This window comes from Tachypleus tridentatus, chromosome 8 (genome assembly GCF_004210375.1).
Source record: "Tachypleus tridentatus isolate NWPU-2018 chromosome 8, ASM421037v1, whole genome shotgun sequence".
Lineage (NCBI taxonomy): Eukaryota > Metazoa > Arthropoda > Merostomata > Xiphosura > Limulidae > Tachypleus > Tachypleus tridentatus.
The window spans coordinates 153,383,397-153,396,790 of record NC_134832.1 but is presented as its reverse complement, the minus strand read 5'-3'; the positions used below and the strand labels follow the sequence as shown (position 1 = coordinate 153,396,790).

The following is a 13,394-nucleotide window of genomic DNA, read 5'->3' as shown; positions in this document are numbered from 1 at the left end:
CAAGAAACTGTGATGACTACTCAGGAAAAGTAACAAGAAACTGTGATGACTACTCAGGAAAAGTAACAAGAAACTGTGATGACTACTCAGGAAAAGTAACAAGAAACTGTGATGACTACAGGAAAAGTGAAACTGTGATGACTACTCAGGAAAAGTAACAAGAAACTGTGATGACTACTCAGGAAAAGTAACAAGAAACTGTGATGACTACTCAGGAAAAGTAACAAGAAACTGTGATGACTACTCAGGAAAAGTAACAAGAAACTGTGATGACTACTCAGGAAAAGTAACAAGAAACTGTGATGACTACTCAGGAAAAGTAACAAGAAACTGTGATGACTACTCAGGAAAAGTAACAAGAAACTGTGATGACTACTCAGGAAAAGTAACAAAAAACTGTGATGACTACTCAGAAACTGTGATGAAAGTAACAAGAAACTGTGATGACTACTCAGGAAAAGTAACAAGAAACTGTGATGACTACTCAGGAAAAGTAACAAGAAACTGTGATGACTACTCAGGAAAAGTAACAAGAAACTGTGATGACTACTCAGGAAAAGTAACAAGAAACTGTGATGACTACTCAGGAAAAGTAACAAGAAACTGTGATGACTACTCAGGAAAAGTAACAAGAAACTGTGATGACTACTCAGGAAAAGTAACAAGAAACTGTGATGACTACTCAGGAAAAGTAACAAGAAACTGTGATGACTACTCAGGAAAAGTAACAAGAAACTGTGATGACTACAGGAAAAGTAAAAGAAACTGTGATGACTACTCAGGAAAAGTAACAAGAAACTGTGATGACTACTAACACTGTGATGGAAGGAAAAGTAACAAGAAACTGTGATGACTACTCAGGAAAAGTAACAAGAAACTGTGATGACTACTCAGGAAAAGTAACAAGAAACTGTGATGACTACTCAGGAAAAGTAACAAGAAACTGTGATGACTACTCAGGAAAAGTAACAAGAAACTGTGATGACTACTCAGGAAAAGTAACAAGAAACTGTGATGACTACTCAGGAAAAGTAACAAGAAACTGTGATGACTACTCAGGAAAAGTAACAAGAAACTGTGATGACTACTCAGGGAAAAGTAACAAGAAACTGTGATGACTACTCAGGAAAAGTAACAAGAAACTGTGATGACTACTCAGGAAAAGTAACAAGAAACTGTGATGACTACTCAGGAAAAGTAACAAGAAACTGTGATGACTACTCAGGAAAAGTAACAAGAAACTGTGATGACTACTCAGGAAAAGTAACAAGAAACTGTGAAACTGTGATGAAACTGTGATGACTCAGGAAAAGTAACAAGAAACTGTGATGACTACTCAGGAAAAGTAACAAGAAACTGTGATGACTGACTGACTAGGAAAAGTAACAAGAAACTGTGATGACTACTCAGGAAAAGTAACAAGAAACTGTGATGACTACTCAGGAAAAGTAACAAGAAACTGTGATGACTACTCAGGAAAAGTAACAAGAAACTGTGATGACTACTCAGGAAAAGTAACAAGAAACTGTGATGACTACTCAGGAAAAGTAACAAGAAACTGTGATGACTACTCAGGAAAAGTAACAAGAAACTGTGATGACTACTCAGGAAAAGTAACAAGAAACTGTGATGACTACTCAGGAAAAGTAACAAGAAACTGTGATGACTACTCAGGAAAAGTAACAAGAAACTGTGATGACTACTCAGGAAAGGAAAAGTAACAAGAAACTGTGATGACTACTCAGGAAAAGTAACAAGAAACTGTGATGACTACTCAGGAAAAGTAACAAGAAACTGTGATGACTACTCAGGAAAAGTAACAAGAAACTGTGATGACTACTCAGGAAAAGTAACAAGAAACTGTGATGACTACTCAGGAAAAGTAACAAGAAACTGTGATGACTACTCAGGAAAAGTAACAAGAAACTGTGATGACTACTCAGGAAAAGTAACAAGAAACTGTGATGACTACTCAGGAAAAGTAACAAGAAACTGTGATGACTACTCAGGAAAAGTAACAAGAAACTGTGATGACTACTCAGGAAAAGTAACAAGAAACTGTGATGACTACTCAGGAAAAGTAACAAGAAACTGTGATGACTACTCAGGAAAAGTAACAAGAAACTGTGATGACTACTCAGGAAAAGTAACAAGAAACTGTGATGACTACTCAGGAAAAGTAACAAGAAACTGTGATGACTACTCAGGAAAAGTAACAAGAAACTGTGATGACTACTCAGGAAAAGTAACAAGAAACTGTGATGACTACTCAGGAAAAGTAACAAGAAACTGTGATGACTACTCAGGAAAAGTAACAAGAAACTGTGATGACTACTCAGGAAAAGTAACAAGAAACTGTGATGACTACTCAGGAAAAGTAACAAGAAACTGTGATGACTACTCAGGAAAAGTAACAAGAAACTGTGATGACTACTCAGGAAAAGTAACAAGAAACTGTGATGACTACTCAGGAAAAGTAACAAGAAACTGTGATGACTACTCAGGAAAAGTAACAAGAAACTGTGATGACTACTCAGGAAAAGTAACAAGAAACTGTGATGACTACTCAGGAGGAAAAGTAACAAGAAACTGTGATGACTACTCAGGAAAAGTAACAAGAAACTGTGATGACTACTCAGGAAAAGTAACAAGAAACTGTGATGACTACTCAGGAAAAGTAACAAGAAACTGTGATGACTACTCAGGAAAAGTAACAAGAAACTGTGATGACTACTCAGGAAAAGTAACAAGAAACTGTGATGACTACTCAGGAAAAGTAACAAGAAAAAGTACTCAGGAAAAACAAAACTGTGATGACTACTCAGGAAAAGTAACAAGAAACTGTGATGACTACTCAGGAAAAGTAACAAGAAACTGTGATGACTACTCAGGAAAAGTAACAAGAAACTGTGATGACTACTCAGGAAAAGTAACAAGAAACTGTGATGACTACTCAGGAAAAGTAACAAGAAACTGTGATGACTACTCAGGAAAAGTAACAAGAAACTGTGATGACTACTCAGGAAAAGTAACAAGAAACTGTGATGACTACTCAGGAAAAGTAACAAGAAACTGTGATGACTACTCAGGAAAAGTAACAAGAAACTGTGATGACTACTCAGGAAAAGTAACAAGAAACTGTGATGACTACTCAGGAAAAGTAACAAGAAACTGTGATGACTACTCAGGAAAAGTAACAAGAAACTGTGATGACTACTCAGGAAAAGTAACAAGAAACTGTGATGACTACTCAGGAAAAGTAACAAGAAACTGTGATGACTACTCAGGAAAAGTAACAAGAAACTGTGATGACTACTCAGGAAAAGTAACAAGAAACTGTGATGACTACTCAGGAAAAGTAACAAGAAACTGTGATGACTACTCAGGAAAAGTAACAAGAAACTGTGATGACTACTCAGGAAAAGTAACAAGAAACTGTGATGACTACTCAGGAAAAGTAACAAGAAACTGTGATGACTACTCAGGAAAAGTAACAAGAAACTGTGATGACTACTCAGGAAAAGTAACAAGAAACTGTGATGACTACTCAGGAAAAGTAACAAGAAACTGTGATGACTACTCAGGAAAAGTAACAAGAAAAGTAACAAGAAACTGTGATGACTACTCAGGAAAAGTAACAAGAAACTGTGATGACTACTCAGGAAAAGTAACAAGAAACTGTGATGACTACTCAGGAAAAGTAACAAGAAACTGTGATGACTACTCAGGAAAAGTAACAAGAAACTGTGATGACTACTCAGGAAAAGTAACAAGAAACTGTGAACTACTGTGAGTGACTGTGATGACTACTCAGGAAAAGTAACAAGAAACTGTGATGACTACTCAGGAAAAGTAACAAGAAACTGTGATGACTACTCAGGAAAAGTAACAAGAAACTGTGATGACTACTCAGGAAAAGTAACAAGAAACTGTGATGACTACTCAGGAAAAGTAACAAGAAACTGTGATGACTACTCAGGAAAAGTAACAAGAAACTGTGATGACTACTCAGGAAAAGTAACAAGAAACTGTGATGACTACTCAGGAAAAGTAACAAGAAACTGTGATGACTACTCAGGAAAAGTAACAAGAAACTGTGATGACTACTCAGGAAAAGTAACAAGAAACTGTGATGACTACTCAGGAAAAGTAGAAAAGAAACTGTGATGACTACTCAGGAAAAGTAACAAGAAACTGTGATGACTACTCAGGAAAAGTAAAAGTAAAGAAACTGTGATGACTACTCAGGAAAAGTAACAAGAAACTGTGATGACTACTCAGGAAAAGTAACAAGAAACTGTGATGACTACTCAGGAAAAGTAACAAGAAACTGATGATGACTACTCAGGAAAAGTAACAAGAAACTGTGATGACTACTCAGGAAAAGTAACAAGAAACTGTGATGACTACTCAGGAAAAGTAACAAGAAACTGTGATGACTACTCAGGAAAAGTAACAAGAAACTGTGATGACTACTCAGGAAAAGTAACAAGAAACTGTGATGACTACTCAGGAAAAGTAACAAGAAACTGTGATGACTACTCAGGAAAAGTAACAAGAAACTGTGATGACTACTCAGGAAAAGTAACAAGAAACTGTGATGACTACTCAGGAAAAGTAACAAGAAACTGTGATGACTACTCAGGAAAAGTAACAAGAAACTGTGATGACTACTCAGGAAAAGTAACAAGAAACTGTGATGACTACTCAGGAAAAGTAACAAGAAACTGTGATGACTACTCAGGAAAAGTAACAAGAAACTGTGATGACTACTCAGGAAAAGTAACAAGAAACTGTGATGACTACTCAGGAAAAGTAACAAGAAACTGTGATGACTACTCAGGAAAAGTAACAAGAAACTGTGATGACTACTCAGGAAAAGTAACAAGAAACTGTGATGACTACTCAGGAAAAGTAACAAGAAACTGTGATGACTACTCAGGAAAAGTAACAAGAAACTGTGATGACTACTCAGGAAAAGTAACAAGAAACTGTGATGACTACTGAGGAAAAGTAACAAGAAACTGTGATGACTACTCAGGAAAAGTAACAAGTAAAAAACTGTGATGACTACTCAGGAAAAGTAACAAGAAACTGTGATGACTACTCAGGAAAAGTAACAAGAAACTGTGATGACTACTCAGGAAAAGTAACAAGAAACTGTGATGACTACTCAGGAAAAGTAACAAGAAACTGTGATGACTACTCAGGAAAAGTAACAAGAAACTGTGATGACTACTCAGGAAAAGTAACAAGAAACTGTGATGACTACTCAGGAAAAGTAACAAGAAACTGTGATGACTACTCAGGAAAAGTAACAAGAAACTGTGATGACTACTCAGGAAAAGTAACAAGAAACTGTGATGACTACTCAGGAAAAGTAACAAGAAACTGTGATGACTACTCAGGAAAAGTAACAAGAAACTGTGATGACTACTCAGGAAAAGTAACAAGAAACTGTGATGACTACTTGGGAAAAGTAACAAGAAACTGTGATGACTACTCAGGAAAAGTAACAAGAAACTGTGATGACTACTCAGGAAAAGTAACAAGAAACTGTGATGACTACTCAGGAAAAGTAACAAGAAACTGTGATGACTACTCAGGAAAAGAAAACTGTGATAACTTGGGAAAAGGAAAAGAAACTGTGATGACTACTCAGGAAAAGTAACAAGAAACTGTGATGACTACTCAGGAAAAGTAACAAGAAACTGTGATGACTACTCAGGAAAAGTAACAAGAAACTGTGATGACTACTCAGGAAAAGTAACAAGAAACTGTGATGACTACTCAGGAAAAGTAACAAGAAACTGTGATGACTACTCAGGAAAAGTAACAAGAAACTGTGATGACTACTCAGGAAAAGTAACAAGAAACTGTGATGACTACTCAGGAAAAGTAACAAGAAACTGTGATGACTACTCAGGAAAAGTAACAAGAAACTGTGATGACTACTCAGGAAAAGTAACAAGAAACTGTGATGACTACTCAGGAAAAGTAACAAGAAACTGTGATGACTACTCAGGAAAAGTAACAAGAAACTGTGATGACTACTCAGGAAAAGTAACAAGAAACTGTGATGACTACTCAGGAAAAGTAACAAGAAACTGTGATGACTACTCAGGAAAAGTAACAAGAAACTGTGATGACTACTCAGGAAAAGTCAGGAAAAGTAACAAGAAACTGTGATGACTACTCAGGAAAAGTAACAAGAAACTGTGATGACTACTCAGGAAAAGTAACAAGAAACTGTGATGACTACTCAGGAAAAGTAACAAGAAACTGTGATGACTACTCAGGAAAAGTAACAAGAAACTGTGATGACTACTCAGGAAAAGTAACAAGAAACTGTGATGACTACTCAGGAAAAGTAACAAGAAACTGTGATGACTACTCAGGAAAAGTAACAAGAAACTGTGATGACTACTCAGGAAAAGTAACAAGAAACTGTGATGACTACTCAGGAAAAGGAAAAGTAACAAGAAACTGTGATGACTACTCAGGAAAAGTAACAAGAAACTGTGATGACTACTCAGGAAAAGTAACAAGAAACTGTGATGACTACTCAGGAAAAGTAACAAGAAACTGTGATGACTACTCAGGAAAAGTAACAAGAAACTGTGATGACTACTCAGGAAAAGTAACAAGAAACTGTGATGACTACTCAGGAAAAGTAACAAGAAACTGTGATGACTACTCAGGAAAAGTAACAAGAAACTGTGATGACTACTCAGGAAAAGTAACAAGAAACTGTGATGACTACTCAGGAAAAGTAACAAGAAACTGTGATGACTACTCAGGAAAAGTAACAAGAAACTGTGATGACTACTCAGGAAAAGTAACAAGAAACTGTGATGACTACTCAGGAAAAGTAACAAGAAACTGTGATGACTACTCAGGAAAAGTAACAAGAAACTGTGATGACTACTCAGGAAAAGTAACAAGAAACTGTGATGACTACTCAGGAAAAGTAACAAGAAACTGTGATGACTACTCAGGAAAAGTAACAAGAAACTGTGATGACTACTCAGGAAAAGTAACAAGAAACTGTGATGACAGGAAAAGTAACAAGAAACTGTGATGACTACTCAGGAAAAGTAACAAGAAACTGTGATGACTACTCAGGAAAAGTAACAAGAAACTGTGATGACTACTCAGGAAAAGTAACAAGAAACTGTGATGACTACTCAGGAAAAGTAACAAGAAACTGTGATGACTACTCAGGAAAAGTAACAAGAAACTGTGATGACTACTCAGGAAAAGTAACAAGAAACTGTGATGACTACTGAGGAAAAGTAACAAGAAACTGTGATGACTACTCAGTAAAAGTAACAAGAAACTGTGCTGACTACTCAGGAAAAGTAACAAGAAACTGTGATGACTACTCGTGTCCAAAAGTAACAAGTAACAAAAACTGTGATGACTACTCAGGAAAAGTAACAAGAAAGATGACTACTGAAAAGTAACAAGACTGATGACTACTCAGGAAAAGTAACAAGAAACTGTGATGACTACTCAGGAAAAGTAACAAGAAATTCATGTGATGACTACTCAGGAAAAGTAACAAGAAACTGTGATGACTACTCAGGAAAAGTAACAAGAAACTGTGATGAAAGTAACAAGAAACTGTGATGACTACTCAGGAAAAGTAATAAGAAACTGTGATGACTACTCAGGAAAAGTAACAAGAAACTGTGATGACTATAAGGAGGAAAAGTAACAAGAAACTGTGATGACTACTCAGGAAAAGTAACAAGAAACTGTGATGACTACTGGGAAAAGTAACAAGCGCAAAACTGTGATGACTACTCAGGAAAAGTAACAAGAAACTGTGATGACTACTCAGGAAAAGTAACAAGAAACTGTGATGACTACATCTTGAAAATTAATAAAAGCATATTAAATAGGGTTATTTGAACAATTCAAATGTAAGGAATACATTTGTTGATGTTTGATAATAACAGTTCAGGTTTACCAAAACGATGATACACTTGAACTCAAATAAGGAACATATCACACTTTTCTCGTATCCTAAACAAAATGAGAAATTGTTACATAAAATGTGAAATGACTGGCAAGCTTAGTATTAAAGCATCCACAGAAACTATTCTTTAGTTTTTACCCATTTTTATTTGATTATAAAAATATACTGAGCAAACACTGAAGAATCTTCTAATAATAAGAACACTATAAATCAGTAAGCCTGAGAAAGAAAGGGTTAATTTGTGACCATTTAATTAACACAGGTTTCCATTGTCTCCCCAATTTGCAATTTGACTGAATTGTCCAGACTCTTCAACTGAGCTTCATTTCTGTTTTAACGCGTTGTAAATGTGATGATTGAAAATGATCAATAACTTTTGTCACTGTGCACCAAGTTCCATTCGTGGACATGGTGTATTGTTTTATATAATTACTGAAGCTCGACCTCTTTCTCATGATTAACTTGTATACACACAATAGGAAGAGATTTTAAATTGAAACTGAGTGACATAATGTATTTTTGTATCTGAGAAAAAGTGGAAACCTTGACTAGGAGAGACCATAAAATAGAGAATCCCATAAAATTCAAAGATTCACTTTCTTATGCTGCAAGTGAGGTTACTCAACAAGATGGACGACAAAAAATTATATTCTTCTAAGAGGACACATCTGAGCTCATGTAAGTGTTTGATTACTAGAAATCCATCTCTGTGGATCATCCCAGGCATGCTAAATATGATTCAGATCCAGTGGTATTTCAAGGTACTGATCCAATAACCAAGAACTTCTCACAAGCCACAAAGTTTAATGGACATCATCTGTTTACTGCAGACCAGTTAAGGGTCTTTCTTTAAAGATATGAATATCTTTGCTGTCATTGACCATAATGCCTAACCAGATCAGGACACCACCACCTCTCCAATGATCCCCTTCCATGGTGTTTGAGAGAGAGTATCATGTCATCCACTCCCTTCAGATCAGTCTTTGTCGAGGATCAGTACCCAAGCATAATCTTGACTCATCTAAAATACTCTGTCAGTTTACTTGATCCTCCACCAGGTGTTACTGATGCCAAGATAAATGGGTCTGTCTCTAAAAGGGTATTAGTAGGACACAGACAACTGGACATTTAGGATGATGGCCCTTTTCATGGTTCCTTTTGGTTATGGTCTGTCTGGTTACAGATCTTCCTGTAGACAGCTCTGGTGTATGTTGGCCAGCATTAATGCTCGCAGTTAGAGCCAAATAATGGTAATCGTGTGTTTTTGTGACTTTAGAATGCCCTATTTCTCTCCACCTTAGAAGGTCCTCCAAATTGTGTCTTTTTGGCATTTCATACAATAAATCTCCACAAGATAATTTTGACAACAAAATAAGGACTGGACTCTGAACATTTTTTAGGTTTTGTAATAAGCATGCACATTTGAAAATTAAACAGCAGAGGTCATCTGTAGTTTCATGTGAAATTGAACAACAACTGAGTTGTTTTAATGGTTGTTTTTTTAAATAGATAATGCTAAAGAAACAGTTCTATTTTAACTTTTGTACTTACGTGGAATCAAAATTGTTTAATTTCATTACAGGTAATGATTATTGTTAATTAGGCATTGTTGTGTATCAAATATGTTAACTAGGTGTTATGACTGTGTCTTCATAAAAAAAATTCATAGTGTGTTAATGCTGTTTATAATCTTTTGTTCATATCAAAAAGAAACATCTGGAAGAATACCAATACTTATGGTGCAGATACATTGACTTCATTCAACAGCATGATTTATTCAAATGTTCTGTTTTAATATAAACCATCATTATCTTTCAAGACCAAAGGTAAGTCCAGCTGTTTAATTAATTCAACTGAAATACTGACTTTATAGGTAAAAAGATTCAATTTCCCAGTGTAACGTTTTTCATTACTAAAGGAAAAGTTCAGAGTAAGACAAGTTGGAGAAACATGGTGATTGGTGTTAAAAATCAAGATGGAGAAACATGGTGATTGGTGTTAAAAATCAAGATAGAGAAACATGGTGATTGGTGTTAAAAATCAAGATGGAGAAACATGGTGATTGGTGTTAAAAATCAAGATGGAGAAACATGGTGATTGGTGTTAAAATCAAGATGGAGAAACATGGTGATTGGTGTTAAAAATCAAGATGGAGAAACATGGTGATTGGTGTTAAAAATCAAGATGGAGAAACATGGTGATTGGTGTTAAAAATCAAGATGGAGAAACATGGTGATTGGTGTTAAAATCAAGATGGAGAAACATGGTGATTGGTGTTAAAAATCAAGATGGAGAAACATGGTGATTGGTGTTAAAAATCAAGATGGAGAAACATGGTGATTGGTGTTAAAAATCAAGATGGAGAAACATGGTGATTGGTGTTAAAAATCAAGATGGAGAAACATGGTGATTGGTGTTAAAAATCAAGATGGAGAAACATGGTGATTGGTGTTAAAAATCAAGATAGAGAAACATGGTGATTGGTGTTAAAAATCCCCCCAGTAGTAATGTAACTGTTTTCACATATGTACACATACACGTTTATTATGAAGCTGAAATGTTGGTACTTTGCATGAATTATATATACTTCAGAGATATAGTTTGTTTGAAATTTCTCTCCTAAAATACTGTCAAAGGTTTTACTGTGCTGAACAAATAAAATATTATTAATACAGTTCCACAACCCTTTAATAGTTATCGTTGTGTGTTTTTCATTATACTGTGATTCATTATTTTACAAAGAGCAATAAAACTAAAGATGTATAATTCAATGTATAGTAACATACTTCACTTTCCAGCAGATGTTCTCATACAAGTATAAGTGTGATATAATGCACTGAAGACACAATACCGAGAAACTCAGGCTTTTCAAATGAGATAAATAATATGTAGATATATTTTGATGTGTGTTTGGTTTTCACAAACAATAAGAATTACTGTTAACAGTTTCTTCACAATTAAGCATTCATTAGAATTAATTAATCAATATTGAACAGTTAAGGACTGTAGCAAATATTGTTTCATTTATCTCTCAAGTTTCCTAACTGTTTAAGTATGACATAGATCTCAGCTGTATGATAAAAATTACTTCCATGTTCTGTGCCTTTTTACTTGCAAGTTTTATATTATAGATTTTTAAACTATAACATGGTCATGTGGTTGAGGCACTCGACTCGTAATCTTGAGGATTGCGGATTCAAATCCCTGGGGACTTTATAACGTGACAGTGAATTCCACTAGTCGTTAGTAAAAAGAGAAGCCCAAGACTTAGCAGTTGTTGGTGATGACTAGCTGCATTCCCTTTAGTCTTACACTGCTAAATTAGGGACAGCTAGAGCAAACGGCCCTCGTGTAGCTTTGTGTGAAATTAAAAAACAAACTGTAAAATATATTTTGTAGTATCAGATACAACTTTACTCATGGTTGATACGTCCATAAAAACCAATAAAGCAGAAACTGTAAGAGATATTTTGTATAAATAATTTAAGAAACAACATATAAATTTAGGTACATTTTATTTCATAAAACACAAATATGATACAGAAATAACTTTATTTTAAAAATTAGGCCTTTATTTACCTGTAAACTATAATCATATATTTTTTTACTCATAATGAAAATATATAAAAGAAATTGATTTTTTTTGAAATATTTAAAAGTTGTATTTCTCAGAGAATTACTGTTATCTGAAAACACAAATTTTAAAAATGTGTATTAATTTGTAAGTCTGAGTGTTAAGAGGCATATGTGTAAATTCTAAGTGAAGGGTTTTTTGTACACACCTCAACATGATACAGTAGAGTTACAGCACTCTATGTAACCACTGTGTGCTTGTCTCACACCTCAACATGATACAGTAGAGTTACAGCACTCTATGTAACCACTGTGTGCTTGTCTCACACCTCAACATGATACAGTAGAGTTACAGCACTCTATGTAACCACTGTGTGCTTGTCTCACACCTCAACATGATACAGTAGAGTTACAGCACTTTATGTAACCACTGTGTGCTTGTCTCACACCTCCACAGCAAGGAAGAAAATATTACAAATGTTACATCTGAACTACTGTAACCTGATATATATTCTGTGATCAGAACCATGATGGCTGGTATGGGTATTAAAACCTTAATTAACAAAGCACAGAACAAAATTTCTAACATCTTAGGTCATCTTCAGGTTAATAAAGCATGTATTGTTAACAATGGAGTAATGTAAGTTCAGACGTAATGAAGTTTACACAGATACATATTATACGTTAAGCTGAAGATGAACTAAGGTTGATATGTTTTAATAACCATACCAGCCATCTTTAGAATACATTTTTACTTCAGGTGGGTTTCTCGTCATCGTGACATAGGAAAGCAACTGACGTCTGACACGAATGTGGCCAGTTACAAATATAAAGATGCAGTTCCTGACTTTCTGGTGAATCAGTTTGCAAAAACTGATGTGACAGATTTATGGTGGACATCATCATGACTAATAGTTTTCTGTTGATTGCACTGTCTGGATTAACCAGAAATGATAAGAGCAGGTGGGTGCCACACAGAGATAGTGAGGCAAAAGGATGGAGTGATTTGCAGTCTAGTTGCTAGGTTGTAAATGTACCAAGATAGTAGACAGGAAGAGATAGTTCATGCATGACCACTAGCATTGGTTGCTCTGTAATCTGGCCCTCAGGGATTGTCAGAGGTACTGCTTATGCCCTACAAATCCACTGGTGTGTACTTATCAGGTCAAACAGTCCATAACAAAAATAGTTAAAATGCTAGGTAACCTGCAACATGTCTGGTTCTCATCATAGAATGTTGCAGAGTCACACTGGACTTTCTTGTGAACAGAAAAACTGGAGGCCAGTATTACATGTTGATGAGATCAGGTTCCAATTATCAATACTACAGTATAGACAAACAAAGTAAATTTTATGCTCACTGGGTCTGGACAGGTATGTGGCTTGCTATCTTAACAAGGGGTTTATTAAAAACACAAATGATATTCTGGAACCCATTTTCTGGTATTACCAAGAAGTATTTCACTTGAGTGCAGAACAATACCCATTCCCATAATGCTTCAGTCCTCATGGCTTTTCTGGAGAGGAAAACATGCAAGTTCATGGAATAGAGTTTGCATAGTGGCTGGTTTTGATTCCTATACAGTGTGTGGGGGGCAAATGTTCTCAAAACCAACAGCAGTCCTGAGCTGACCGACCATTCTGTAAGACAACATATCAGCAGTAAATCCTGATATTTTACAAGAGTGCTTTAGTGTTATTACCTACAGTTCTTTTTTTTCTGTAGTTTGTATAAGATCTGTAGACCTTTTACTCCCAATTCAATTTTGGCACTCTGTTATGGAAATGAAGTATGAGTGACCTTAATATTCACTTAATAGATTTTGATTAATTATTT

General features: G+C 35.4%; 1 protein-coding gene across 1 annotated transcript in view; it reads left to right on the top strand.

Annotated features, from left to right (window-relative positions):
- Sec20 (vesicle transport protein Sec20) overlaps positions 1–10,675 on the top strand; it is an 80,987-nt gene extending 70,312 nt beyond the window's left edge. The window contains exon 7 of the mRNA XM_076452193.1: positions 9,903–10,675. Within this exon, the coding sequence (XP_076308308.1) occupies positions 9,903–9,976 (74 nt within the window). The 3' untranslated portion in view covers positions 9,977–10,675. The remainder of the gene's footprint in view (positions 1–9,902) is intronic.
- The last annotated feature ends 2,719 nt before the right edge of the window (positions 10,676–13,394 follow it).